The sequence below is a fragment of the Anopheles moucheti genome, chromosome 2 (assembly GCF_943734755.1).
Source record: "Anopheles moucheti chromosome 2, idAnoMoucSN_F20_07, whole genome shotgun sequence".
Taxonomy (NCBI): domain Eukaryota; kingdom Metazoa; phylum Arthropoda; class Insecta; order Diptera; family Culicidae; genus Anopheles; species Anopheles moucheti.
This window is the reverse complement of record NC_069140.1, coordinates 41,262,352-41,288,952: the sequence shown is the minus strand read 5'-3', so window position 1 is coordinate 41,288,952 and position 26,601 is coordinate 41,262,352. Positions and strand designations below refer to the sequence as shown.

Sequence of the window (26,601 nt, the reverse complement as noted above, 5' to 3'; positions counted from 1 at the left end):
CTAAAGCGCGTTTGTGTACGTATGTTGTTGTTTTTGATTTAAATGTCCCCTTCATTGTTTAGCCAATACAGAACTAAATGTATTATTTGATCAATTATTGGAAAGTTATTTTTATATCATCTAAATTTCCTTACTAAAATTCAGTCCTCAAAACTATCCATTGCTGATAAAGGTTACTAGAATCGAGGGAATTTACTTAGAATTGGTATGAAGTTTAATAACGTTCTCTTATGGATAAAACTATTCTATGGTTAATTTTATGATATGTTTACTTGGGATGTTATAAAATACTGCCTTCAGGATGAATCTCTAAAGCGTGGTAATGTAAATTACATAAATAAACTGACTCCAGTTACTGACTTCTTATGGTAATTCTTAAACTTGAAACAAATGATGTATTCTTGTGCGAACGGCCAGTAGTAGAGAGGAATGAGAAAAGCGGTATGGGTGATACAACTAGCAAAAACAATAGCATCAACACAAACGGTATGTAGAGAAAAAAGATAGTATAAGTAGTAGAATAAACCTGAAATACATTGTATGGCTCATTCTCATGAACGTCTAGTGCTGCCGCCCGGATTCGACCTTGCTTCAGTGCGACGGCTAGCGCCTCGTCATCCACCAGGCCACCGCGTGCCGTATTTACCAGGAATGCACCGGGTCTCATCTACAATAGTAAAGCATAATGGTTAGCAAACATTAACATTGGTTGATATACACGTTGTGATCGGTGATCCGTACCTGTTTAATCGTAAACTCATTGATAAGGTGATGATTATGTTCATTTAATGTACAGTGCAGCGAGACGCAATCGGAGTGGAACAGCAGTTCCTGCAGTGTGTAGACGCGGTTGAGTCCGAGCGATTTCTCGATACCGTCCGGCAGGTACGGATCGTAGAAGCTCACATTGAAGCCGAATACTTTTGCTCGCAGCGCGACCGCGCTGCCAATGCGTCCCAGTCCAACCAACCCAAGTGTATCACCGCGTATTCTGGCACATCCCTGAAACAAAATATAAAAAAATATTAATATCTCAAGCATATACTCCATGCTCGTTATGATCTGTTGCACCCCGTGCAATACACTTACCTGCGCTGCATCTCGCACCTGTTCCGGGCCCGTAAATTTCTTGCCTTCTCGCACCATGTTCGCCAACCAGTAGGTCCGCCGGTAAAGGTTCAGGATCAAGCACATGGTCGTGTCGGCGACCTCCTCGACGCCGTACCCGGGCACATTGCAGACGGCGATACCGAGCTCACCGGCCGCCTTCACGTCAATGTTATCGACTCCGCTTCCAATCCGGACGATTATCCGGAGGGCTTTGAACTTTTCCAGATCCTCCTTCGTCAGAATGATTGTGTGCCACATCAGTGCGCCGACGGCTTCGTTTAATACCTGTTGCGTTGCGGTTGTACAAGACGAATTAGTAAATGCGACCCGTGCCGTTTATCTTAATGGCAAACGCAACAACAATACTTACTTTTTCATGAATCTCTGATGTGCTCTGTGCATCGCAGAATGCAACCGTGGCCACATCCTTCAGTATGGGCATCTCAATCGAACAGTCGCGCCCATCGAGCAGGGCGACCAGTGGGCGCGATTGCATCGGTCCGTTCGAAATTGGCCCGCGGACGTCACCCAGACGTGATCGTTTCGGCATCATTGTTGTTCCAACCAACGCTCTTCTGCCCGGCCAGACGTTCGGCTCGGTTTGTGCGCTTGTTTACTTCCGCGTATTCCGCCGCGTGCGAACCACCTTCCGAACACCAACCAACCAGTCCAGTTCCGGTTCCGTCCTTCTTCACTCACTCAACACACAGGAAATTCTATCCTGTCCTATTGTTGTTGTTTTTTCTCTCTCCTTTCTGCACTCTCTGTCCTCCGGACAAGCACTCACTATGACGCACCAAATGTTGAGAAGAATCCACTCAGGAGAAGAAATTAAATCACCAACACTGTAGGAAATGCTGGTAGTTCTTGGTGTTAAAAACCAAGGATCTGTTGCTCGCGCTACTATGCAAGAGCCAAACTGTTCAGTACACGCACACAACACCGTCGTGGCTTTCGCATACAACTATACGGCATTCACACTACTGCCTTCTGCTGTTGGGATCACACTTTCCCGCACATTCACACTCGGACACACTCGGCACTTGTTATGATCTGTTGCTTTTCTACCGATCATACAGTAGAGTCCCCGAGTCCTTGGGTACGCTTCTGGACGAATGTGTCGAAACAAAACACCATAAACATTTGCTGTTTCAACTAAGTAAAACAAAAAAAACAAAACAAATAATCAAATAGAATAAGGATAGGAAAGATCACATTTTAATTTGTGAAAAAATAAACAGTTGAGGGTAAGAACGAGTGTGGGAAACGATAGCTTATTTTTTAATGTCCATTCATTCGGAAAGAATCAAACATTAAAACGATAGGCTAGTTCCGCCCATGAACGGATTGATTAAGCAGAGTGTGTTCCTAGGGGAATTCCTTGGCCAAGTTTGTCTCCATTCCGAGCCGATGCAAGCAAGTACAATAATCTGTAATGAAAGAATGAAAAAGCGAAAGAAAACTATTATTAGTAACTATGTGCAACGGGATCATATAACAAGAAGACACAGCCAGCCGAGCAGCGCATGCCAAGAAGCAAAAGGAGAACCAAAGAAAAAAAAACACGAACCAAGAAAATAAAACCAACTTAATCACTAACTTTTCTCATTTACCCATTTCGCGTGTTTCGAGAGCGGATTGCGCGGAAGAGGAAGGCACGCGAAACGGTGAGGGGAGGTGGTAGAGTTTGCCGGCACACATCAGTGTGCCATCGCATCATATCAGAGCAGAAAAGTTTATTTTACTCCCCTTCTTGCACACTTTTAGCTACTTTCTGTTCGGAAAGTTTTGCCCCCCCTCCGCAACCACAGGTTTAACTTTGTTCAATCTTTACAATCTTTGGCTTTTTTTTGCCCCATCTTGTCATAAACCACCCACGCATTCGGGGTGCGCTTCAAACACAGCATCAGGCACTTCTTCTTTAAGCCTCACTTCTCTTCTTGACCAAACCCAAAAAGACAAAAAAGCAAACAAACACAGCAGAAAGGTTGCACAATGCTGTTGTCTTTCGTACCGAGAAGCTTTTTAGCATATTTTCCTTCGTCCTGTCTAAGGTTCCAGAGCGGTGGGACACGTTTGCACTTCCCAGCACTCAGGGTATGTATGTATCTGGTAAGAAGTTTGCCAAGTTCTTAGAAATTGGGGCAGAATGCAGGAGGGATAAAAGCAAGCGTATGGTTTATCCTTGGGTTGGCATGGCAGGATGAAAGCAGCAAAACAAACAACAACAAAAAAACACAGTGCCGGAAGTTTGATGAAACCGACATGGTACATGCACACCACCATCACAACAAACTCACGCAGCACACGGAGACTCTTCGCCCGACCGATCGGAATGGCGCGCACATTATACCTTACCGGTTTTGGCAGAATGGATCGATCGGACCGGGAATTTTGTACGGAAGGAGGAGGGGGGGAGAAGGAGCGTTTGTACAATAAAACGAAAAGTTTTAATTAAAATGTAATTAATTTACAAGCTCCCAACAGTTTCTTGCGAGCGAATGTGGGCAACCGAGCCAGAAATGGAAGGTGGCAGAGGTGGTCGGCCATGATTAAAGACGAAAAACCACCTCCACAAACCGGATGGGGCAGAGAACGTTACTGCTGGACACAGAGGTGCTGCTGCTGCTGCTGCTGCTGCTCGGGTGTGTATCCTTGGCTCCTGGGTCCTTTTTTTCCCTTTCCTTCCCTGCCAGCCCAGTCCAGGGTGTGTCCCTCCACCCCACCTCCACCAGGAAAAAGCCATTCGTCCTTCAATAAAGGGCGGAGAGGGGATTGTGTGAAGCACCCACGAGACGATGGGTGCTACTGCTCGAGAGGGTGAGATGGGGGGGGGATTGTTTCCATAGTTAATAAAATTGAAAAACAAGAAACAAACGACGGTTGTTGTTGTGCAGAGATTTTGCGCTTCCCTTACCCATCCAAAAGTTCGATGAAGCGAGTTATTCGGTCAAGTGGAAAAGTTTTGCAACAAGCACAGCTGGAAAAGAAGGCAAATGGAGGATGCAACTCGAGGCAGGGAGAAAACACTTTACCCCACCTCCCCAAAATAGGGAGAGGAGGAACTCCAAAAGGCGGCATCATGAACTTAGCATAACATTAATTAATTTCTTCTTTCATCCAACGCGAAGGGAAACATAGCAAACTTACTATATGCTATGTGTGTTGGGATGTGGTGTGTATTTTGGTGGCACTTAATTAGGCAAAGAAGACTCGACAGCATTGCGTACATGATCGTTCCGAGGAGCAAATTAGCATACCATTGTAAAGATGTGTGTAATTCTATGCATGTGTTTGTAATAATCCTGCTGTACGTACGTCGATGTGGAGATATCACATACTGGTAAAACACATCCTTTCCCATTAAAGATTAAAGTAAAACGTTCGTAAATGATATCCTTCAACCCAAAAAAAAAAAAATTGATACAGAGCGCCCAAGAAACGTATCCGCAGGGAAAGTTTCACCTTAAAGCTGAACATTGCGTGCGGTGGCCCCTGTGGCGGAGATGAAAGATAAAGTTGTAAAAGTATTCAAAGGAGCATTAAAAACCCAACGTACACCACACAACGGAGTTACCATTGCGTACAGTGAGATAAGGAAGGGGGAAAAATCATTTCCCGACCCTTCCATGTCATTTGTGCTGGGAGTGAACGAGATCATCAGAGTATGTGCTGACTGTACCATGCTCTCGCTCTCGCTCTTTCTCTTTCCATCTCTCTCATTCTTCACTTTGAACTTTCACCAGTTAAGCGAAGGAAAACTCATCGAAAAGTAGCTTTAATACGCAGGCGAGTAGAATTTTCTCGCCCGTTTAAAGAACGTTCGAATCGAATCCTTTAGCGTTTCTGCCGCACGGAAAACGAAAATGGGAGTGAACTTTTTGGGTTCGACACCCACACGACGAAATTAATGATTTTCCAGCCACATTTAACGATGGCATCGATCGTTAATATCGGTATTAAAAGCAAAGAAAAAGTGTCTCCAGCGCGTAGAAAACAAACAGTACGCGACAGCAGCCCCCAGCCAGCTTAAGATGGATTTATTTAATCTATCCCACACATTGTCCACATCACATCTCCTGCAATGGAAGCATGAAAGGCAGAAGTAGACCTCCTGCACAGTGAAATCTCTTCAGAACATTCCTGTATTGTCACGCACCATGCCGCCTGGGGTGTAGGAGAAACAAGATATCTTCATTATTGGGCCTTTTTTACATCAATTATACAGCATTTGTGACACCCCCATATGATATTATTATATTAAATGACAGAAAATTTGATTTTGATAATTTATAAACAAGAGAGTAATGTAAGATTTTAAGACCGGCATTTCGTCACCAATACCAAAACAACATTCTCAGTCGCGGTACGGAATGGCGTCGCACAGCCTACTGGAAAATGTGATGCAAGGCGCGCGCGATACTATCGCTCTCTTTCAGCGGAAAACAGTGTTGCCAATCCAAGGTTGCTTTGCCCGGAATCGAAGCGTGCGCGTTTGGTGTTTGGTGGAAATTTCCATGTTGGGGTTGTTTTTTTTTTTCATTATTCGTTCTCTCTCGTGTCCTTACCGCACAATTTCCACGCATTTTCCTCCCACCGGCATGTTTTGTACCATGATACGTGAAAATGGGACAGAGAACGAGAGCGTTACAATTGTAATATGCTTTTTGTACATGCTCTTTTCTCTCTATACAAACACACACACACACACACACACACACACATCCACACACATACATTACAATCATGCCGGCATTTTCACTAAGGGTAATATTGCTTCTTGCTTTCTATACACAATCACCCAAAACTTTGCACCGGTAAGTTTGGGTAAGCTTTCGATACAGTTGCGCTGCTGTTGGCTGGGTGCCGCCGCCTGGTGATGGAAAAGCCACCATGCGATGATGATGACTTTGCCTAGACTTTTCTTCTGCAACCTCTCTAACCTTTCTCCCCCGCACACGGGAGGAGAAGAAGTGCGTGAAGTGCCACAAACCAAAAACCAACAAAAAAAAACGCACACGATTTTCCCAACTTTTCCTAATACTTTCGCATACAAAAACGCCAGGCGAAAAGTTAGAAAAGTAACTTTTCGGCATCAACTTCAATTGACCTCGGTTGCGCGCGCGAGAGAGCACTCTGGTGACGATGGGAGGAGGAGGCTGGGAGACAAAGCGCACATCCCCTATTCTCCTCCCTCCCCTCACCACTACCATCATCTGTGTGTGTGTGTGTGCCATCCGAAACAATCTTATGGAAGGCAGAAAAGTTCTGAAGGGAAAAACTTCAACTTCGGGAGCTGCTGCCGTATAGCAGAAGTTTGTTGTGCGCGAACAAAGTTTGCACCGGGGACAGAAGTTTTGGTTGCGCGAAAGTTTGATGGGAAATTGTACGCACCCCCACTACCCTTCCCCGACCCCGGGTACTCTCCCGTCCCCGTCCTCCAATCCCTTCTCCCTTTCTTTATGTCCCCGACCTAGGGAAAAGTTTCGGCACGGATAGGGTTTTTGAAACTTCCATGGTGCGCAAAATGGGGCGAGGAATGATGGTGTTGCAGTCGTTTTCTGCATGTGTGTGGCGCACAGGGTGGCACGTTTGTTGTGATCCCCGTCTTTACTCCTTTCCACTCACTGTCCTCCCGCAAGAAAAAAGCCGGTTCTGAGCGTTCTCTCGCTCTTTATGAGATAACTTTTCTACCCAGCGCTCCGTTCTCTTTCGCGCTCTCCTCTTCTCTCGGACTGTGTTAATCGATGCCGCTTTTACGGAAACCTTGACTTCCGTCATTCCTCAACGCCATCCGTCGCTACTCGCCGTGCTTGTGAGGAACACTTTGGAAAATGTTTGTGCCGTAGGTCTTAAGCGTACAGAGCGAGATAAACATGACGGCACGGAGCGCCGAAAATGCTGGTGGGGGGGCACCGGGGAAGAAGTTTTGTAAACTTCCGTCAACTAACTTTTCGTTGTGCCGTGGCTCGGCGGCGGCAATCGAGAATGGTTGGCATCTCCACCATCATAACCACCCGCCATGCCCCCCCCTTAAACCATGTACCCTCCTGTGGGGCCGGGAAAGCCGGGAAAAGCGGGTAAATGCCGAAAGTTTGGTGAGAAAAGTTTAAAAAACCCGACTAACTTTTCATCGCGCGAGGCACACGGACCACGAGACGGTGCAGAACTTCGTGGAAACTTTGTCAGCTCCGTCCATAAGCCGTGAGTGTGGGGAGTAGAGGGAAAGAAATTCATCGATCGTAAATTTCTAGCTGGTTTTGCTTTATTAAACACCGACATCTTCACCTATAGAAGCTGCTACTGATAATGCTTTAATTCTAAAGTATGGATGAAGATTTCAGCCAAGCCTCTCGCTCCTTTTCTCGCCCCTCTGCCCCCATTAATGAAACAGCTTCCAGAAGTTTGAACAGTAATTGATCCAAAAGCCATTAAGCACAACAATACATAATTATCTTCCATGCGCCGTGTCTCGCACACCCTCCTTGAAAGGAAAACTCCCCCAACGGTGACAACATTTGGAGGCCATTTTCTTTCGGCCGCGCTGCTTATGAGCCACTGGAAGTGGAAGTGGAACAGAAATGAAGATTAACGCACAAAAAACAACGGCTTGGGGTTTTATTTGGTCGTGTCCAATTGTGTACACTTATTCACGGTGCAAAAGTCTAACGTCACCAATATCAACCGTAATCATCAGCACAACCGGTTGGGGCGGGCGTTGGTGGCGGTGTATAGTTTGGCTTGACGGTGAGTGTGCCGGTCTTCTCCCTTCGTCTCCCTGAAATCTCCCCCCCCCCCCCACCCCACAACAGTCAGTGCTATGCTGCACATGCGCAGCCGCTTCCGGAATGTTTTCCTCTCCCACACCTCTTTGGTGGTTCCGCATACACCGCCGCGGTTTTCCCACACTCGCCCACTCGTGCCGCGCCATGTTCTGGCGGCCACCTTCCTCGTCATCCCCATTCTATCCGGAACGGGACGATCGGAATCCATTATCCGGTTGCCACCTTCGCAGGACAGAACCCCACACTAAGCATCATCCACACGGAAAGGCACGACGACGAAGCAACAACGACATGAATCTCTGGACCGGATGATGGAAAGGCGAGACCAGCGAACAGGTGGAGGATTGTGAGAATATCGTGCGCCTCCATCCAAAAAGGGTCGACCGGGCGACACACAAGCCCCCCCCCCCTCGATATGGTGCCGGAGGATACAGCAATGAAATTGATGGGGGAGAGGAGTTAGGGGGAGTTGTACACGGTTTTTAGTGGATAAATTTATGAATCCCTTTCCCCTTTTTCCTGCTTCCTTCTCCAGAGCTCTAGGTGAAAGTCCGCATTCTCATTCCGAAAGGGAGAAATTTGAGAACACGCATAATGAAAAAAAAAACAGAGCAACAAAGTGAGAGTGTGTATTGCAAGTAAATATTTATTGCTGTAAAAACCTCGCCCTGTTTAATGGCTTACTGTTGTGTTATTTTTTTATGTTGTGCCGCCCCATCTTCTTGCTATTTTCTCTACGGCATGTCACCTTTACACCCTCGGCTGCCCTAGAGAAAATTATGTTTAAAAGCTTAAGTATTATGCCCTGCGCGAGAAAAAACTTTAACAGTTTATTTGGGTCCTTTTTTGGAGGGAAAACAGGAAAAGGTCAAATAATGTTAACTGTTTACTTTACTAAAAGAGGTCAACAACATGTCTGAAGTTTCGATTTTACATAAAACAATTAAATTAAACTGTATTTTCCAGTACAAATTATCATACGATCGCATTTTTTAATTAAAAAACCAATACGATTATCATTTGACAATAAATTCCATACGCCACCATGCGCCTCCATCTAGTGGTGGCGCCTGGTTTTCCTTCCCCATTTTGCTTACTTTGCTCATTTTCATCAATTAACAGCAAAACGCCATCGTACAAAAACTTTAGCAGGCAAACCAAGCCTACAACTGTTTGGTGCTTTGCATAAAGACAAAGGAGTCCACCGTACTCACTGCACTCTACACTACCAAACACACATTACAACAAAAGGATTTCACACTTTCCTTCCATATTTGGGTAAATGGCCCAGCTAACGCTTGGCAAAAAATAAAATAAATAAACTACCACCCCGAGAAAGGACCGACACATAATTGGGAGAGTTTGGGAAAAACAGTTTCCGAAAAAGTTTCTTTCACGACACGGCTTCGACGACGCGAGTCACACGCGCCGCGCCGCACAGCGAGACAACGCAAAAGCGGGTGAAAAAACTTTGCCTTGATTTTCCCCAAAACTAGTTCGAACTTCACCCCCGCCCCATTCTCTCCCGGCAAACAACCAAGCACACACGCCGCCGCTGTCTCTTCTGCTTTCAACGGATGGGAAAAGTTTCACAGCCAACTTTGATTCCATTCCACCACAATTTGTCTTCCCTGCCGGGATATTCCTCTGGTGTAACCGACCTTTCCATTCGGTGGTAGCCTACTACTCTTTACCTTGGCAACCCTTGTCGGGGTTTTATCGCTGTGTGTGAGTGTGTCCTCTGTTAAAGCTCCATCGCTCTTAAGTATTTCCAAACAGCGTATGCTTCGATCACTCTTCTACTGAAGAGAGACAGACCACATCTTCACCGACGGGAGAGAAAGAAACCAGTGGCAGAGTGGTGGGAAAAGTGTCTCGCGGCAGAAAAACAATACAAGCTCCCCATCTACTCGATCCCACACAACACATTAGAGTAGCAGCAAGAGTTTGTGCCCGGCCAAAAGTTATGTAAGTGTACAACAACACCAAATTTTCACCCTTTTCTATCCACCAGCCACCACCTCCAGGCTGGTCTGTCCTGTCCTGGATAGATAGAGAGACCATTGTGGTCGAAGAAGTATCCGGATGATTCATGCAAGCAGAAGAATACTATCACATCGCTTGCTACACTGAAGCGGAACAAAACACCCTCTCACACACACCCATCATCGATCGACTATCCTTTGTTTTTTTTTTTCTTCGTGAAAGAAGGAAAAGTAGGCGAGCAAAAATTGTTGAGCAATTTCGCCCTTTCCTTCCCTTTCGGACTATCGGAACAACCTCTCCTCCCTTCCCCTCTGTTGGAAGTTTGTCCACATTCCAAAAAGTTCGGAAAACCGGAAAAGATGCTCCGCTACACTGGCGAGACGACAGCTAGCAACAATGTTTTCCCTCCCCCCTTCTTTATTTAAGTGTGTGTGTGTGTTAGTGTGTGGCTACAGGAGAAAGAGGAAAAATAGGACGTAGTGCATGAGAGGCGTGCACAGGATGACACACACAGTATGTTTGTGTCGAGGAAACACGATAAATTCTCTCGGGACACAAAACAGCAGCCAGCAGGAGCAGCATTTAGTCGTCGTCGTCGTCATCTATTATAACGATGCGTCATATGGAAAGTTTTGTTTTCTTTCCTTCCCCGTACTCCTTTGCGCCTACCAGGTAATCCTCTGCAAAAAGATTACGCCAATCGAATAGACGGCAATGGGATGGGCATTGAGACAGCGGAGGGCAGAAAAACTTTTCTGACTTAACTCATTAAATGTATAGCGCACAGTAATCGAAAAAAAGCTGACATCCTGAACTGGAACAGGTGCGGGACACAACGGCAAAAGTTCATACTATGTAATTTTTTAAAAAATCGAAATGTGTGTCAGTTTTAAATTGAATCGTCCTCTCCCTTTTGCTTTTGTTGCACAACTGCACCATTCTGAACGCATTTTGCGGCATAATGATGGAAATGAAATCCATACTTCGAACAAATGGCTCCGTAGACAAATCCGATCATATTGCTTCCGAGACGATTCCATTCAAATGGCTCCTATTCTGGCTTTAACTCTGACTCTGAATCTGACTCTGACTCTGATTTAGGCTCTGATTTAGGCCCTGATTTTGACTCTGACTTTGACTTTGATTCCGACTCTGACTCTGACTCTGACTCTGACTTGAACTCTGACCTTGACTCTGACTTTGACTCTGACTCTGACTGTGACTCTGACTCTGACTGTGACTCTGACTCTGACTTAAACTCTGACTTTGATTCTAATTTAGGATCTGATTTTGAAACTGACATTAACTTTGACTTAAAGGGCCGAATTCTTGCTGCGATTTTTTCCGAATGCTGCACAAAAAAGTACAATCAGGAAATTCATCAAACAAACAAAAACAACATAAAAAATGCCCCGAACGAGGCTACAATTTTATCTGAATAGTTCGTTTCGTTTTTTTTTCGATTACACTTTCTTTTATTCATACACTCGCTTTGCGCAAATAGGTAAACTCTTCAGTAGAAATAAAGTGCACAGCGAATAACAAAAGCGTTTTTTTTATTACGCTTGTTACTGTTTGTTCCTCTTTGTTTGTTGTCATTTTTCCCGTCCAAATCTGTTATTGTTGCTGTAACGGTAAAAATCGTAGAACCACGTCAGCACTATATTATTTTGTTTATCACGCGTAATATTCCTCCTTCCTCGCATACGTGTGTGTTGTTGCGTGTGTCCTCTTTCCGCTTGCCAATTTCTTTCGAATGCAGAAACAGCATAAATAAAACAACCCACTACCAGAGTTCGGGTTGCGACATATTACAATTTCTTGCAACGATATATAGAGAGCGTAAGAGCGCTAACTAAGCATGAATGAGCACGATCGTAAACACGTTGCCGAAAGAGAACGAAAGGAGATAAGCGAAAGGTTGTGACAAAGGAAGCAAACAGCAGGCTAAGGGGGGAAGGTGAACAATTTATAATCCGGCAACGTACGCACATTTCAATTGCCAGCCAATTTTGCTGTTGTATTCTCACCAGTGATATATCCATTGTTTTGAAGGTGAGCGGGTTGGCAATTGGTTTTTTTCTTTGTTTTGTTTATATCCTGACAATCGAATATGTATAAACAAAGCAATAAGAAAAACTTTTGAGAAAACTTGAAAACAATAACAAATTATACGCGTTGTGGGGAAATTGATCGTCATATCTATCATTATTTGATCTCTGATTACGTTATTACGTCCTTCCTTGATCCTGCACAAGCACTTGAACTGCTTCCCTTCAACAAAACAACAATGCACTCTCACAATGCGCACATTTACTACCAAACATGTAGATATGCAATTCCTTTAACTTTCTATCGAACTCTTGCTGACCTTGTGACTTTTCGTCCGTTAGTCCCTTGGGGATGTGTTTTATTCAATGGGCAAACGGTTCTTCTGCCTTTCGGGGGTTGTTGTTTGTAGATGCGTCAGCAGAAGCGTTCCCCCCCCCCCCCCCCCCCCCCCCCATTGGCACTGTAACACGTGTGAAAGGATACGTTTTTTTGTTAAGCAAGCGTAAATCCCTTAGCGCAAAATGAAAAACACACAAAAGGAAGTCCACTGGTGGTGTGTGTTCACACACACACAGGAGACACATTTTGCACCGATAGCAGTATTTGAAAACACACCGAACATGAGTTAATGCTCGACACAAAATGGTAAGAAAAAAAAAGCACATTCGCTGGAGAAAAGAATAAAGGAAAGCGACAAAAAATCTTCCCGTCTTGCATTGAACGATTTGTTTTACGCTCTACACACAACCTACTAGGCAATACGGAAAAACCCGAAAATTCTCATGCAAATACCACCACGGCATGGCACGGCGAATGACCCTGACAGAGGGTTGCAGCAGGGTGGGGGGGGGCAACACAATCGTTTGTTGTGCGCGTTTACGTGTTGTTTTTTTTTTCTAGCCCAAAGTGTAAGAGCTAAGAATAGAACGCGATAACAGCGAAACTGTAGCGTGCGAAATATTTTGCATGCTTCTCATATTTTTTGCCCCCCTCCCCATCTTCCCCAACAAGACTTTTCCACATTTGCTCCTGTTTCTTTTTGTCTTGGGAGTTTTCATCGTGCCATTTCCTTTTCTCGTGCGTTCTATATATTTCAGACGCCAGGTGAAACGAGAGCTGTGCCACAAACAAAACACAGTTTTTAACAGTAATCCCCCCCGAGGATTTGGACTGTTTTGTGCGGTGGGGGGAATGAGCGGGGGGGAGGAAGGGGGGGAAAGAGGGAACCACCCCACACGCCTACGATCAGATGTTCTACGGAACGCAAAACAAACGAACCGTATTACCCCCCTTAAATTGAACGAACATTTCACACTCGAGCGTCATAACAATTTATGCGCTACGACGGAGCCTTGATGCGCTTTTCTTATGTGTGTGTGTTTTTATAAACAACCAAACATATCAAACAAGAGATCGTTTTAAGAGCGATCCTTCCCTTTCATGACGGAAAGGTCGCAAACAATACCACCCACTCTAATGATTTTTCTCCAACATGGTTTGGGACTTACATTAAGAAAGTCTTTTGGGTGGGATGTCCCACAGTTCTTAATAGCATAGCATACAAGCAAGTGCATGTTTTTCTTCGTGTTTGACATACGCGACTTTAGACTTGATTACTGTTGTTTGCGCAAATTTTATTTACCAAAGAGATCTCCTGTCACTGTCTCTCTTCCCCTTTCACTTCTCTTTAATCTTTTTAATTATTAGCTCCTTCAACTAATTTTAATGTTAATTTTAAGTTACAAAAAAGTACTTAACTTAAGCAACACTTTAAAAAACAAAAAATAATGAAACTAAACCGTACTCCTTAACATTACGAAGAATATTCTGCCTAAATGATTGGCGGTAGATGTTGGAGTACTCAACACGCTTTCATATCTTCATTAATCATCGATCGATAGATGCACATTGAAATGTGGTACAAAAATGTCCTCCGAAACAAAATCCATACAACATCCGTCCATTTCTGACTCAAATCGAAATGGTTTTAAATTTAGTTCATATTTTCTGCTGCTGCTGCTGCTGTATATACGCAACAACCACACCAGCAACAACAAATGTCCCACACCACTACCCATGCTAAAACCCTTCAGATGCACGGTCTCATTGTCTGCCGTGTCGTCTGGTCTTTCTTTGCCGGTTGAATATTTATGTCGCTGGCAACGTCAATAACCGCGCGCAAACTGGTGAAGCAATGAAGGCGGCGGGCCGCAGGAGGAACAACATGCGCTTGAGAGGATCGCGATCGTTTTTAGCTGTGATGATTGTGCAGGGAGCGAACGGGAGAGGGAAAGAAGGAAAGAGAGCGCGGGGACACACAGAACACGATCCACGACCAAGCCGAGAGTCCGCGCGGCACTAAAGGCACATGCTAACTACGCAGATGTTATTTAAATATACAAACATCGTTGAAGCTATTTATAACCCGATCATCCCAAGAGCACAGCAGCATGGCGCTCCCTTCCTTCCTTCCGTCTCCGGAACCATCTTGTCGCATTATTATACATCATCCCGGCATAGGTGAAGCTTTTCACTCGATCTGCATTTGCCAAGTGAGGTATATCGTGGAATATGATAATGATCACACCGACACGGCCAACAAGCAAAGGGGAGTTCGTTGGTTTGCTGATGATGGATGATCGCCCCGATCGTTATGAGGTTGGAGAGCAACAACAGAAAAGGTATATTTGCATTTCTCTTTGAGCAACTAGAGCTAGAGCATCGCTATTTCGCCGAGGTACCCACCAGTTACTTCGCTTGAAGAGCTGGCGTATGCAACCTCCCACAAGACCCAAACATGTTGCTATTCTTGCTTTCATTCCTGTCAACATATCCGTAGCATGCAGTTGGGCATTACGCAACATGCTTTAGAGAGTTTGTGCCCATTTTACACCTTCACCTTCCATCGAGCAGCAGCATTTAGAGAACAAAAGCGACGCGTCAGCGAAATTTTAACAACCGCCATCAATTTCCCATTATAAGCGTCACTCAACTGGCCATCATAGCAAATACGCATACACAAGCAAACGCGCCAACCCACACGCAGACAGCAGACGAACGGAACTTAGAGCATTGGACGAAAATATTATTCGTGGAATTTCCCATCCGCCCAGACAGTGGAACGCAGGAAACGGGGGTGGGCATGGGTGGGATAAAAGGGAGAGACAGAATTTTCCAACGGGCGTGTGTGCGTGGGAATGTGTTTCCGAGCGGACACACATTCCAATAATGCATCAACAGCATTGAACGCAGTAAGCGAAGCCGTTTGAACGGTAAATATTTTTCAGTCCACAGCAGTAACAATACAAATCAACCCGTTTTGGGTTTTTTGGCATTTTGCAAGCTAAAACTAAGAGTGAAACTGTGAGAAAAAAAAGGGCTTAGCGAATGTGAGAGCTCACTTCACGCAAACTCCTCACCTCCCCCGAAAAGCCAACCCAGTGTGAGCAGCAGGTGAGAAGCTATTTTCTCACCCTGCATTCACACATATGCATGCACTTTGCGAACGAGCGTGCTCCGGTGGTGTAGAATTTTGCTTATCACTGTGTAGCAGCCCTGCGTTCGATAACTGATGTAGTACAAGATTCACACACTCTGTGTGTATGTGTGTGTGAGCAGTGAACGAGTGAGAGAAGAAAAAAAAGCAATCACACATCAACCAAGCTTCTTCCTCCCTCGTCGGGCCGCCGCGTTGTCTTCTTGGGGGACACACCATCACCCGCCATCAGATGCCCTTCGAAACAAGGTCTTGTCACCCGTGTAAAGTACACAACAACCTTGAATCGACTCGAAACGGTACACACATACCCTTCTTCTTTCTGGCCCCGTTGCCCACCTTTTCTTGCCGCGACAGTTGCACCCAACAACAAGCACAACGCGCGCTGAACGACGACGACGCGCTTCTCTCCTACTGTTTCGCTGTGGGCGATGTGTAAGTGTTGATGTTGTTGTTGGGTCGAGTGTTTCGATCATCCCCAATGAGGGGGGGGGGGGGGGTGGCATATGCATGGGAGAGGGTGTGGAGAGGTGCAGTAGTGCGGGGCACGATGACAAACTATGCACAGTGCGGCACAGGAATAACGACGACAACAAAAGCCCTGACACATACATCCCCGTGCTCGCAATAGTTCGCTGTGTGTGTGATTTGGGAACAAAAAAAAAACACAACAGAACGTGACATATCAAAAGAAGACGACGAGGCGTTAATCGTCCCCAACGGTGAGCTGTTATGTTTTGTTAATCACTGTTATCGACATTATGTTCCTTTGCTAGTAATATTGATTGAAGAAGTTTATTGATCGATGATGTAATCAAATCTTAATTAACTCCTTATTATAATAATCAGTCCAAAGAATACTTTGCTTCCTAATAACCATTATCCAGGTTGATTAAATTGATTGCTGAGAATTGAATAATTCACCGCAACACAAACATTGATGTTTCATTCAGTCGACACGCGGGGCCATGACGAATCGGGTTCCAAGTGCCAATAGGTACGGTTTGATTAAACAAGTTTAAGAATCAAAGTCATAGCGCCACCATGACTGCAGAGCGTACACACGGATGGATTTTACAGAGTTGGAATCCAGCGTGTCAATGTTAAACAGTGCCGAATTTGGGGAACTCCGAATTTGGTTGTACGAATTTGGGGAATCTTTGTAACTCCCCAGACCAGAAGGTAAATGTGGAAGAGCGATGACACAAAACTGCCCACCAAAGGATTGCAATCACATTTGCTTAAGCTGGATAGTACATTGACTAGAGGGGTTATATTTATTATAAAAAAATATTTTTGATATATTTTTTTAAAAGATAGTTTAATAAGGAATTTATATGCTTGTGCTGTCGTTTACTGGTTGGAACAATTAATTTTGTAATCTAAATTCAACCACCGAGAGCACAATGATCGACAGCACCCAACTGATAGACATCACTAGAGGATGCATCATCGAAACTAAAAGAACATCAATATTTTCCCCTTAATTTCCACTTAATTTCCCCGGTATCATATATGGGAAAAATGGATATAAAAAGCTAATAATTGACCAAAAGGAGCCATTTTTAAGAGTCTGTTAAAGAAAAGTAAGCACATGAAAGAACTTGCAACGTGTACCACCATCTTGAAATAAGAAAAAGCAAATATCAAACCACCGAGCGTGGAGGTTGCAGAAAAAAATAAATAAATAAAACCATCACCGCCGCCATGCATCCCAAAAACAAAACGAAAATAAAAGGTCCCAGTTATGCACCGTTGCAGACGTGTTGCGAATTAAAAATAAAAATGCTAAAAAGTACGCGACTGTGAGGTCCGTGAAATGTGTAACACACTAAAAGAATGAGTGTAGAGGGGGGGCGGGGGTAGAGAGAGAGACAAGAGGAAACTGAACATGAAAATAAAATTTAAAGTAAAAAAAAAAAACGATACACCCAACAAGCGTCGGAGACCTTCACCAAAAACCATGTCGTGAACAATAACGAAAACTCCTCAAAATGGATGGATGCAGGGGGGTACAGGGAATTTAAGGTGACCGAAGATCAGGAAAAGAAACATGAACGGAATCATGATGAAATGCAGCAGCAAATCGGTCAAAAATAATAAAAGTAAAACGCGAACATGAAGACAGACAGGTAGAAAAGGTAGAAGTGAATAAGGAGGAAGAAGAAAAAAGAGATATACAATACTTCCACGTCATCGAATGGTGGTGCGTAGCAGAGAAGACAGCACACAACGGGACAACACTAGCAATAAAAACAATACCAATGAATGGGGCAGCGAAACGAACAACACAGCACAACTAAAGTGAGACACTACGAATGAATAATATGTAACGACAAGGCGGCGATGGCGGCAGCAGCAGCATGAAGGCACAAGCAGAAAGAAACGTGAGCGCACCCAACCACCCAATCGATCGAAACATGATAATAATCGGGGAGAAGTGGGAAAGGTAAATGAAGAAGTGAACTTGACAGCGGCAAAAAATAGAGGCAAGGAGACTACAAAAAAAAAAGAAAAGGTTGGTCACCACCATCGTCTTCAAACCCCTTATCCACACCCCCGTAATTCGCTTCTGCTTCCACCACTCTCCGTTGTCTGCATGATCTTCTACGATCCGGCGATCTTTCCTCCCCAAAACCCGCGTTCGCGGGACGTTCTCCTTCTGCCTTCTGTGGCGCGCTATGCCATAAAAGTACAACGCACCGTGAATTGCCGGGCCGCAGCGTATCGGAATATAAGGCAAACCACCACCGGAGCACGTTGTGATTTTATGACGGCAGGCGGACGACAAGGGTGTAAAACGAAGAGGAAGAACGCACCCAAACCCCGAAGATGGTAGCATAAAGCGAATGGCGAACACATTTTGTTATACCGGGGCCGCGACACAACAAAGGAGAGAGAGAGAGAGAGATAATGAAGGCTAAAACTCGTGGGCAGCTACTTCACCGAATGCCGAAGAATTGGACTATAATAAAAAAAAATATGAATCACACACGCACACACTCTCGCACGGGAGAGTTGACCGCGAACCGCCAGAAAAACGGCACACCAGAAATGAAAGGAAAACACACATTCGCACGAGACGAGACAGGTACCAGAGGAGAAGCATGGAGTTGGGGGAAATGGAGTTGGTGGACAGCAATAACCCCCCCTCAAACGCGAGACCATCCATCCGATTTTGATCTTGAAATTGGCGTATGGAAGGGAGGAAGGGAAGGGGAAAGAGCCAGGACAGCGTGATCAACAATGAAATAAAATGGCATCCAAAATTCGCATCTTGTCTTGAGACCTTCTCTTTGGGAAACTACCCACCGATCTTCATTCTCGATCTCAATCCCCGGCAACCTAAACTGGACCGGCAAACGGAACTGGAAGGATACTGTTGCTGCTGTCCTTCAGGGTTTGGCTGGCATCCGTTTTGTAATAAATGTGGTCATGTACAACGTTGGAAGATTTATTCAAATATGTTTAAAGTTTTGGTGTTAAAGTGTTGCTTTCTGTTTCTCTAAAAATCCTCTAAATATATTCCCACTGTGCACCTTATTGCTACCATCAAATTGTGCGTCTTTGCATCTTAAAAGTTCCACTTCGATTCATTACGGAAATATGGAAGAATTGCCAGCGCGCGCCACCAGAATCCATTCAGCACCAACAACATTAAAAATCAAACGTTTCAGATTAAGCGTATTGTGCATGCGGTTTGCGCACCAGGGCGCGGGGCGATCGAGGCGCGCGATGTTCAGGCGCAAAGACAAAAAAAAAGGCCACGCCAAACACATACCACCGCGCGCGGTCTCGGCCACGCAATAAACAAGCGCGCACCGTTACCGACGCGACGCCGCGGCTTGGGCGATGAAGATGAAGAACAGCGCTACCAAAAACATCATGAACGAACCCCTCCCCCCCCACCCCCTTTCCATCCCCCTGTTTGCTATGCTCCCTTCCCACCCTTCCCTTTCCTACTGTCCCTTCGAATCATTATTCGCGAAGTGGCTTTTTTCGCACCGGAAACGGATCGAAGTAACACACAGCGAAAGAGCGAAGCGTAAAGAACAACAAACCATCGGCAAAGACAACGAATACAACTGGAGATAGTGGGGTGAGGTGGGGGGGGGGTTTCGTTTCCCGTCCACTCACTCAAGCTCCCCCTCTGTGTTTCGTCGTGTTTTGTTACGCCTGTTCCATTTTCAATTCCGCTCACCGGCGAAGACGACAACGCTTTACAGCGCGCGAAGGTGAACGCAAGAAAAAAAAAAGCAAGGTGAAAATCGATAAATCACCACACCATTTGACCATGCGGTCCTCCGCCCCGGTGGTTGCGTTTCTTGTGTAACCGAGGGGGGGGAGGTTGTTTTACACCAATTATTACACACCACCACCAAATGAGTCAAACGAATAGAAAAAGGACCATTTGATGGTGGAAACAAATTTGACTGTTCATTGAAGCGGTGGCAGATTATAATAACTTGTTAGTGACTCTTTGCAAAACAGTTATTGTGAGATATGTTTAACCGACAACCGGATTAACGAAGATATTACCTCAACAATGATGCAGCCACCTAAACTCACATTAGGGGTAAACATTTTTAAATTGGATCATATAAACATTGTTAATTCAAACTGAGCCAAACATTAATTGAACCCCGCCGAATCTTGACTTTGTGTGAGGAATTACCATAGACTGCGAAGCAGACAACGATGCTGTGTACGGACAGGTCACAGCGAACAACACAGAGATAACAAACAATGTGCATCATTACACTCCTCCCTACACTATCAATTGCTATTGATTTTTTTTGTTGGGAAACTAGAACTAGACAACTGGAGCCGCGTTATTATACGGTTAAAGTTAGTCGATTCCTTAGAAGAAAGAACTGGCGCACTTGCGCAACAAAACAAGCTGTTAATTAGCACAACTTCACTTCATACAAGCAACTTACCTTAAAATGCTGAGATGAGAGGATAAACGATCGCGCAGAAATATCAAACTTCAAAATCAAATCTGTAACGAAACAATTAAAATTAAATATCAGTATACATAAAACATAAATCAGATTTTACAATTGTATTCAGGAACTAAACGACTATCATAAAACAATCTATTATTAATACCACAGGGCATTCTCATCAACACTTGAACTACTTGATCTGTCATTTTTAATTTCTGTCAGCAATTAAAATCGGGTGAGAAAAATGATAAAATCGTCCAATTACCTCACGATTGGGTAAAAAAAAAGTACGTTGCTTAAATGGAAATGTTACTGACAATGTGAGGATTGCTTTAAATTTTGGACAGCTCACAATACCCAACCTTAAACCGAGTCCCACCATTATTCCGCGTACGTTTGATGCGCACGTCGAAGTCAATCTAATCGAAGTCTCTAATCATTAAAAACATTAGCATCAAAAAACATTTCACATAACGCGTGTTCATTCGTATGGAAGCAGTTAACCGGAATGATAAGACGGAACACACATCTGCCGGTCTCACCCCACCATTGTGCACGCCGACAAAAACAAAACAATAAACACGATCGCCGGGTCCGCCAAAACATTGATTTGTCAAGCAGCAAAATGGAGTGCCTTGGAACAGGGAACGGAATAAGTGCTTTTGTTAGTATAATTATGAGTGCATAAAGAGCAGTTAGAAGCCGATTATGAAACCAAACAACAGCTGCAGCTTTAAAACAGACAGATGACGATAATTAGCTCCACCAAGGAAGTGTGTGGAGGGGGGCTTATCATAATCCATCCCCACATTCAATCACATGCGTTCGTGTGCGTTTACCAGAGATTAGAATGGAATACAATTTAGCCGGAAAAAGGGAAAAACGGACGGTCCATTTTAAACTGCACTGAAACAAACAGCCGTGCTGAAGTTATGGTTTTTGCCCATCCTTGCCACCTTGGTACGGCCACGGCAAGAGCCATCCGATGATAAGCCACCCGTATTTGTAGACGAGGCATGGGTGGTGTGGTGATGGCGATATGGGGTGTTTGCAGTGAGCAGATTCTGGCGCATACCAGTAGTATGGGCGCACAAGCTTTGCAACTGATTATTACACATGCCGCCTCGTGGCGCTTTAAAGCACGGATGATGTCAATGGGGCGGCGGGCTATGGTGTGAGTCGTGACAGGAGAAAAGAGAGCCCGCGCTGAGGGAGGGCGAGAGAACGAGGGAGATAAGTTTCGTTTAAAAAAAACCCCACAAACACACACACATTGTCGCATCTGGTTGCGGTTCCCTTTTGTGTGCTACTGATAAGCGTCCCATCTTGCAAAGGGTTGACGGAAGGCGCTAGTTACAGGTGGTGGGTGCAGTACAAGTGGAAGAATTGTAAATGATTGAGGTAACAAAAAAAAAGCGCTCTCGATGCCCTACCGGCAAGGGCGTCCAGGAACACCACCACACGCTAGGCGCCAAACAACAACACAGGAACGAGATGTAGACGAAGATGTAAATATTGAACATTTTTATGGCACGGGTTTAAAATCAGAAGTGTTCAATTTCAGTGTCATAATAGTAAATTGTGTAAAGAGACATCAAGTGAAAACAAGATCACATGATTTCGCAAAATTGTGGCAAAGAATTCATCAGCTATTTAGGAATTTCATGTAAATATGAAAAAAAAAATTCTGTACAACAACAAACTGTATAATCTCCCCTTTAACGCGCACAGTACGCGAGAAATGTGTTTGCGTTGCTTAATCGTTACTGCATCTCGCGAGGGCGATCACGTGGTGCAAGCAAGCATAACGAAACCATCACCAAACCGATAATTGACGAAATGGAGGAAAACCGAACGGCGGAAAAGAGGCGATCCTGAGAAGATCGATTCCAACCTCCTACAGAGCGTTGTGTCTTTACCAGAATCGAAGCACTTAAAAGGTTACTTGGATCCGTTCTTCCATCCATCCATCCGCCTTCCTGCGCTATTCTCGTTGCCCACACACTCCATCACCTTAACAACGATCCCACCATCCCCCCACCCCTCCAATCAACACAATCATCTCATCTCGTAACGCTGTTCTCACAAATGAAAAGCTCACATTGCGTCGCTACCGCGGGAGAAGCGCACCCAATCGACGCCACCACCATCAACCCCTCTACACACACACACACGTGGTGCACACGCGGGATGCGAAGAGCGGGCGAAATAAAATAGTGATTTTTAACCCCTCACAACAACACATCCCACCTTCGCAGCGCCTGCTTCGCACATAGACGCGGGATTCATCAAGCAAGAAACTCGTTCCATAATGTGCCGGGCCGCGCCACGATAGTAACAAAATGGGTGGCGGAATGAAGAAGACGAAGAAGAAGAAGAAAAACGCGAGCGTCCGTCGCATCGTTACACCTCCCCCATCCACCGTTTCCCATCTTCATCATCCCCTATTTCTATGTTCCCTGGGAGCAGGTGGAGGTGGAGGATGAGCAGACAAAGAGGGTTATGTCTGTGATGGATGTGGTTGTAGGTGTGAAGGGTGCGAGACAGGAAGGGAGGAAGAGAGCAGGAGCGTGCGCGCGCGCGGTCCATTTTGGATGAACTCTCTGTACGACGCTTCCCCCAGGGGCACACTGGAGAAACCGGTTTTTTCGTCCCCTCCGTTTCTCTCCCTTCTTTCTCGTCTAGAGTCACACACACACAGGCACACACACACACACACGCACGCATGACTTTAAAGATTCGACCCTTTGCTGCCGGACATAACCGGCGTCAGCGTGTTGTGTACGTTTGGTTGCCTTCTAGCGGCAATACACGGCACACCCCTCCTGGCACCCCACTATCTTCTCCGCGGGTTTGCTCATACGAACCAGGCGCTTCCATCACCAACGGGAAGCGAGAGATACCAACGGGTTCGAGAGGTGGTTTGTGAAATCGAAGAATACCGCAGTACGCAGTCTCTTTCTTGCACTTTGCAAAATGTAATGCAACCACCACCACTCCGCCTACCCCTTCCTCCGCATCCTCCGACCGATGTCGAGTGCATCTCCATTGGCTCTCTTCACGGTGGTGGTGGTATGGGGGGGGGGGGGGGGGGCGACCCTTCCTCCTATACGCTAATTGAAGTCTTGCGACCGTTTGCTTGCCTTTCTCCGGTTTGTGCACCTAAATAAGTAATCGAGGAAGCGAACAGAATTCATCGCAGCTGCACTATGCCCGATACACCGATGCGCCCACGTTCTTACCTTCTTTCACCAAGCTCTCACGTGAGAGATGCATCATCCATCCACCCGAAAACAAGAAGAAGAGTCCGCTGCTCATCACAAACACACACACACACGCATGTACAACTCCATCATTTCGCGCGCTCTAATCTTGCCATCATTCAACACGCACACACACACACGCACACAACCAGATCCAGAGGAACATTCCGACATGGTGCCACCGTGAAAGAAGGGATTCTAAGGTAGCGGGGCGGAAGGAGCGATAGGTTGCTATGGGCTACAAAAGATACACAGACTCAGCCAGGAGGATGAGAATGCGGGATGTGTGTCGGTGTGTGTGTGTGTGTGTGTATCATCATTAGCCCTAGCAGGCGAATAAAACGAAAAGCAGGCTGGCAAGTGTGTTGGCGGGAAACCCCCCCCCCCCCCCCCCCCAAGAGCTATAATGTTTAAAATTGAATGGTTTTCTTACGGGGGGGGGGAGGTGGGCATTGGGAGGGTGGGTGAACATTTCAGCATAAATAGCCCTAAATTTTAACAAGCACAATATTCCACTCGTCGCTCTGTTTCACCCCCACCCTCCCCACCCCAGCCCTTTTTTGGCGAATGTCTCTCAATGTGTGTGAAGTGGAAAAATGGTACTCAGGAAGGAATGGGAAAACGATTTCCCGTGTTGCATGGGGAGGAGGAGGGTTTACTGGTTGTATGCTGTACTGCGAAGGGGAGAGAAACAACGAAGAAGAAGCGACCATTCCTTCCCACCTTCACCTTCACCACCACCAACCAGCATCCCAGCAATGCCTACCAATTTCGGAGTTGGAAAATGAGGATTTATTTATAAAATCGTTTTTCGCCAGCGCTATATCGATACACAACGGCGGTAAGACAGACAGGGGTAAACCACCCCCTACAACACAGCCACACATTGCGATGATGGAGGCGTTCCGCCCTCCAGATTAGTTCCAGTCATCCAGAGACTGTATAAACGAGAAAGAAAGAGAGCGAGAGAGAGAGCGAAAAAGGGAATATCACAGCAGTTTCAATTTTCCCACCCCATAGCCTGCTTGGTGGCTTTAAAGTGCTGTTTCTTCGATGGGTTTGTAGCAAACCAAAATGCTTTCCGTACTGCAGCAGCCCAGCAGCACCATTTTCCACGCTTTAAACTTTGTAACTGCGTGTGTGGGTGTGTGTGTGTTTGTGTGTGGCTATTGTGTGCAGGAGCCGCAATGGGAAGCGAGAAGGAAATTGCGCTAGGAAAATGTGCCGCTCCGTCTTGAAAGTAGGGCGGCGGCGGACGCCCATCACAGACGCCATCATGCTCGAACCATTTCTATTCCTTATCGCGCCACACATTTTTCTTCCTTGTGAGCAATGGGGGAGGGGGGGGGGGGGGATCAACAACAATTTGTTTTTTTAAAAGGTAATCAATTTTTACAACACTGAATATTACGCGCGGCGGAGCACCAAAGATGAAATGCGTTGATTCGGTGTAAAACTGTACCGAAAAGCCATGCACAACACAGTTTTGTGTATTATCTATCAACAGTGAAGAGAATGGAATATATAAGAAATATGACAAGTTATTCTTTTCTCTGCCACCTTGGGATAGATATGAAAAACTCAACATTAAACGATAATAAAGTTGTAGCAGAATTTCTACTGCACTTCATCACACGCTCTCACACGGCGCGCTTTAATAGGCGTGTGGCCCCCGGGCTTTGCTTGAAAAGAACGCGCATATACAGGAGCGGCGCGGTTAAATGTGTTATTTAGTAGATAACGTTACATTTTCCAATACCAAAGCAGTTAAACAACCGTCGTCGTCAACACTGTCCGGTCCCCGCGGCGGGGTTAAGCCCGAAGCAAACACTCTGCTCTCTGCACTCTGTTGATAAGCGGAACGGGCTACCCGAAAACCGACCCCATGTACACACACGCCACATGCGTCCCACAAGCCCATCATCGACAGTGTGTGCCGCAATGGAGACGACCCTCTGCGAAGTGCATTCTCGACCGTCGAGAGACGTGTTACAGGGCCAGAGCAGCACAAACGACCCTCGCCGCTGGTGCGGTTTAAAATCACACCCTACGTACCCCGGGGGGGAGGGTAGGAGTGAGTTTTCTCCATGGAACGGAGACGGTCGAAGCGCAACAAACGGTTTTGCATGAAATGCATGTCGCGCATTCTCATGGTGAGTAACATGCACAACATTACTTCGTACGGTGGGGGTTGTGAAGTGGAAACGTGTGCCAACATCATCGCGACGCCAAACGCGAGAAATGGCCATAGTAATGCAACGGGACCGGGCGAACATCGGCCCTTGCGCTTGTGTGCGTGTGTGTACGTATATGGGTGGTGGTACTTGAGCTTGTACCGCAGATGGGGAGGATATAATCTCTTGCACGAGCTGCACCGTGTGCTGCAACATAACTTCTTGCGGAAGGTCATAAGAAAACGGATTGCTGTGAGCGTTGGTTTGTGTTTTGTTTTCTTATTCTTTTCTCGCCATTTTGTTACCAAATTATTATTGTTTTAATGGTTCAACTTCATACAAAAGAATGTATGTTCAAAACAAACCAAGCACTCTTAAGTGCATTGTGAACATTAATTTATCAGAAACCCGAAATACCTAAAGTTTCAAGATTTTTTGAAGATTTATGGGATCTTTAAACGTCCAAGAACTACGAAATGATAAGTAATAGATTGAAGATCCTTTGACGATTCTCTGGAGCTCTAAAGATCCAAGATTCCTCATCAGGTATTACAGTCCAGCATTAAGTCCTTAACGATTCATAAATCTGAGTACGCAATATCTTACGAGATGCTCTACAATTTGAACTCCAAAAACGTTACTTTTTTAATTTATTTTTACAAAACACGTTAAACGTTTGGTGCTTACAAATACATTAAAACATTGTTAGTTATTGCGCAAACGTTTCACTTCATCGACAATTTTTCACTGGTTCTTTCAAGTGTTGAAAGTGTACATAAAGTATTG

The 26,601-nt window shown here is 45.3% G+C and overlaps 1 protein-coding gene across 8 annotated transcripts in view; it reads right to left on the bottom strand.

Moving 5' to 3' along the window:
- The window catches only part of LOC128299090 (C-terminal-binding protein), a 44,037-nt gene that overhangs the window by 8,706 nt on the left and 8,730 nt on the right, over window positions 1-26,601 (bottom strand). For 7 of the 8 annotated variants that reach the window (XM_053034945.1, XM_053034952.1, XM_053034950.1 and 4 more), the window contains exons 2-5: window positions 1,481-2,265; window positions 1,090-1,395; window positions 742-1,002; window positions 527-667 (exon numbers count right to left, since the gene is read on the bottom strand). In XM_053034945.1, the coding sequence (XP_052890905.1) occupies window positions 527-667; window positions 742-1,002; window positions 1,090-1,395; window positions 1,481-1,663 (891 nt within the window). In that variant the 5' untranslated portion in view covers window positions 1,664-2,265. The remainder of the gene's footprint in view (window positions 1-526; window positions 668-741; window positions 1,003-1,089; window positions 1,396-1,480; window positions 2,266-26,601) is intronic. The other variant, XM_053034947.1, reaches the window with a different exon arrangement.